The sequence below is a fragment of the Maniola hyperantus genome, chromosome 6 (assembly GCF_902806685.2).
Source record: "Maniola hyperantus chromosome 6, iAphHyp1.2, whole genome shotgun sequence".
Taxonomy (NCBI): Eukaryota; Metazoa; Arthropoda; class Insecta; order Lepidoptera; family Nymphalidae; genus Maniola; species Maniola hyperantus.
Genome location: NC_048541.1, coordinates 7,267,443 through 7,271,422, shown reverse-complemented (window position 1 = coordinate 7,271,422; position 3,980 = coordinate 7,267,443). Strand labels below are relative to the sequence as shown.

The window sequence follows — 3,980 nt, the reverse complement described above, 5'->3', positions numbered from 1 at the left end:
GTGACCCGCCTGCTCGTTTGCTCGCTATATCTATTTTAAAAAAAAAATAGCTTATCCCCGCGACTTCGTCCGCGTGGACTACAAAAGTTTTAAAACCCCATTTTACCCCTAGGGGTTGAATTTTCAAAAATCCTTTCTTAGTGGATGTCTACGTCATGATACTAAATTTCAGCCCTAACCATCCAGTAGTTTGAGCTGTGATAGATCAGTCAGTCAGTCAGTCAGCTTTTTCTTTTATTCGATTGATTAACACTTGATTTTATATGAATTGAAATGTAAGTGGCATTAAAAGATTTTATAATTCTTTAGTTACCTGCCCTTGAATAATTTATGGAAGAGTAGGTTACATTGTACTTTTTTGAGTTGACAAAAGAGCTCGCAGCTCGCTCCAGCAATATGTAGGACTGCAATTACATGCAACGCGTTTATATTATCGATGGAAAACTATTATTCTATTGCTACGTAAAATAAGACAGCTAAATATATGAAAATAAAATAAATTATATAATAAAAAATAAATTCTATTTGCAGGTGCGAGTATCTAGGTATATCTATACAGCTCGTGTGGCTACAGGCCGCAGCAGCAAGTAATGTTCTATAAAAAGTTCTGCCTAAGTACTACGTAGTTTTAATGTGCGCGCATTATTTGAGAAAAGTAATATAAGCCTTGGCCACAACTAGTCATTGATGGACTTATGCCTCTTTTGCTGGTTGCTGCAGTAATGTACCTACAAAGTATTTTATAAGATCTTACAATTTTATTTATATTTTATGATGCTCAACTTTTGACAAAACACGATTGATTCGGTAAGTAAACTGGCTTTTTCTGTGTCAGGTATCCTTATTAATCTTCCCAAAACGATCCTGTGAAAGGGTCTCCCTTGACTGATCCAGGTTGTACACCAATGTAAACTGTATTCATATTCTTAGATCCATTTCCAATACTGACTATGTCTTGATTGGGCGAACTTGGTCCAAGTAAAACCCTATTTTGATTCTTATATCCATTTCCAATATTTAACATACCGTTCTTCCGGTTGCGCGATTTTTGTCTTTTACCCATGGTAACCTCATTCCAATTTTTATAACCATTTCCAATATTAACCGTATTGCAGTTGGTACACTTGTTTACATTGTTCCAAAAATTGCTCATGTAGTCCCCGTAATCAAAGTACTGGAAAAAATGTAGTATAATTATAATTAAAAAGATGACATAATCATAAGAAAGCTCATGGTCACCCAGCCGGCGATGAAGAGAGCTGCGCTTGGAATTTCTCTACGTGATCAAATCAGAAATGAGGAAATCCGTTGGACTAACCGATGCAAATGTGATAGGAGAAGTAAAATGCAACAAATTTTGTCCCCTAGATTATATGTATTATGACAGAAAAGTAGAAAAGCGATAGTTTTCGAGATTTTTGAACTTTCACGTTTTTTCAATACACTTTTACATAATTTTAAGCAAAATTTAATTACCCCTCGCCGTACTCGTACATGATTTTCTTCAGGATTGACAGATTTTTCTAGTTCAACTGGATTCTGTGTTACTATACTGAAAAAATAAATTGTTATTTTACAATTTAGACTACATTTTCAGAAAATATTCGGAGCCTAGGTATAAGAATAGGTAATTTCGATTTAGCCTTCCTAGTTCCTACCTTCCTAGTTCATATATCCAAACTTATAAACTTCACTGTAATATTTGTGTGTTTAAATAATTCAATTATAAGTAATGCATATAATGTAAATATTTTTTAATTTTTTACACTATGTACACTGACGTTCGCATTTAAAAAAGAGGGCGGTTAGTGAAAATCAAGATCAGCATTGTGACTCACACCTCAGATGCGCGCCCATTGCGCGCCCTAGCGGATTGTGTCTGAGAAGCCCGAACCCAAACAGAACCTACACTGATGTACATAATGGATTTATTTTTCATTTTTACATAATTTTTTATACTTAAGTTAAGTAAGTTAAGTGGTTTTGTAAAAGAAGTTGCCTCCAATAAAGATTATTCTTTATTTATTTTAGACTTTATCTAGATAAAACTAATAAATAAAATTATTTTGTAGATTCAATAATCTTACCCTGGCCTCGCCTCGCTCAATGCGAACAACGTCAACGCAGTAACAAAAAGTAATTCTTTCATTATTATTTAATTATTTTAAACACTAATGTAAGTTTTCATATGAGTATGTGTTCAGCAAAAACTGTTGACGAATGCCACTGTATGGTACCTACCTACGTAGTTGGAAATTCAGTGTATTATTATGTTATATTCATGACATATCGAGTTAACCCTATACACACAGGTCAGTGATAAAGACAAGGAAAAGAGCTACTTATTGTGAGTAATAAATGAGCACATTTGTTTTTACTGTGAAAATAAAGTTGCTACTTAATAGCATTCTTGATTTTTATTTAATACAAAAATTATAGAATATTTATTTTTATAATAAATACATACATACATGGTGTTACATAACCTAAACACAATCCAATACCAATAACCATTTACCCCATTTTGTAGTTTTAGTGACTTAGTATTTTATAAAACCGCAATGTATAGCGTGCAAAACTCGGGTCAATGCCCCACCGACGACGCAGTATTGACTCCGAGTGGCCTACTTACGAACTTTCGTTGACCTATAGCGTCAGTCAGATGTTTTATTTGCAATATATCGTGAAATTTTACAAAATATAGGATTTTTTTTCGCGTTTATTTGTGGTATCATATCACTCATCATCAGTACTATCGTCTTTTTCTTCTTTGACGCTTTTGTTTTTCTTTTTCGTTTTTGCGCACTTATACGTAGTCGTCGCGCGCGCCGGATCACTCCTGCCAGTCAAGCTCACTCCAGAATCCAAGCATGCCACCCAGGTCGGCGAGGGCTTCAAAAAGTGTTGCCGGAGAGCCAATGTAGGCTTCTTGTTGGGCAGATACACCGCAGCATTTAAGTAGTACGTGTTTCGGTGTTTCATCACTCTCCATGCAAGCTGAGCATAGAGGCCTGAACAAATCAATGTATTGAACGATTAAAAATATCATCCACAGTTACCCTTTTATACACGATGTAATTAGAACGCTAGCAAAAATGAATACAGGTGTTGGTGCTGATAATTACCGATAAGATAACGCAATTAAAAAAAACCTGTACCTATTTCTTAAAACATCTGACTGACGCTCGAAGTCAACGAACGTTGGGTAGATACGTGCCGCGGGGTCAATGCCGTGTTGTACAATGGTCAATGGTGGGGTATTGACACCGAGTTTTGCACGCTATACGTTGCGGGTTAAAAAATACTAAATCACTAAAACTACAAGTATAAGGCAAATGGTTATTGGTATTGGATTGTGTTTAGGTGAGTAGTATAATAATAGTGCTAAGTTTTTGCTAGCATTCTTATTACACCTTGTAGTTTATCAGGACGAAAAAACCCGAAAACGTTTGTAATATTTAGCCATGGTATTTAGTTATGACATGTTAAGCTAGGTTCAAATGCAACCAGCAGTTTCTGCGTGATGACCTGCTGAAGATTCAGACAGACCGACACATAAACATAAAAAAAACTGCTGATTTAGACCTATTCAAATCAGTAATAATAATGCTTCATCCATAAAAAATAATGATATTAATAAACAATGGTTTTCCCAAAACGACGATGAACTTGTGGTTAAGATAATGCCATGACGCGTTGCATTAGCCGACTTGGTCCGGCTTCGTTCGGGTTGCCTATTTATGACTGTGCTTAACATTTGACCCTAACTTGTGAAAATTATTTTAAATTATGGTTCAGCCGTTTTGAAATTGTCTTAGAAGTTGATAAATTTGTAGGCAGGTAGGTAGGTACGTACTACACAGACCGACGTGGCTTGCGATTCTTTTCCATTTTGCTATTGATAGCAGCAGTGAGCGTCACGTGAGCGTACTTGGAACTAAATGTTAGTGATGAGTATGAAACATCAATTACTGTCAACG

The 3,980-nt window shown here is 35.4% G+C and overlaps 1 protein-coding gene across 1 annotated transcript; it reads right to left on the bottom strand.

Moving 5' to 3' along the window:
- Positions 1 to 481: 481 nt before the first annotated feature.
- LOC117983129 (uncharacterized) lies at positions 482 to 2,239 on the bottom strand. The gene is made up of 3 exons (XM_034969605.2): positions 2,088 to 2,239; positions 1,477 to 1,552; positions 482 to 1,174 (listed from the first exon to the last, which is right to left on the bottom strand). Exons 1-3 carry the CDS (start codon positions 2,147 to 2,149, stop codon positions 845 to 847), a joined length of 468 nt encoding a protein of 155 aa, XP_034825496.1. The 5' UTR covers positions 2,150 to 2,239; the 3' UTR covers positions 482 to 844.
- Between the last annotated feature and the right edge of the window lie 1,741 nt (positions 2,240 to 3,980).

Bases quoted from the DNA above. Each gene is read 5' to 3' on its own strand.
- LOC117983129 (XM_034969605.2), bottom strand. From the start codon at position 2,149: ATGAAAGAATTACTTTTTGTTACTGCGTTGACGTTGTTCGCATTGAGC. The intron at 1,553-2,087 runs GTAAGATTATTG...TTATTTTTTCAG, and splicing joins TTGAGCGAGGCGAGGCCAGG to TATAGTAACACAGAATCCAG. The intron at 1,175-1,476 runs GTAATTAAATTT...CATTTTTTCCAG, and splicing joins ATGTACGAGTACGGCGAGGG to TACTTTGATTACGGGGACTA.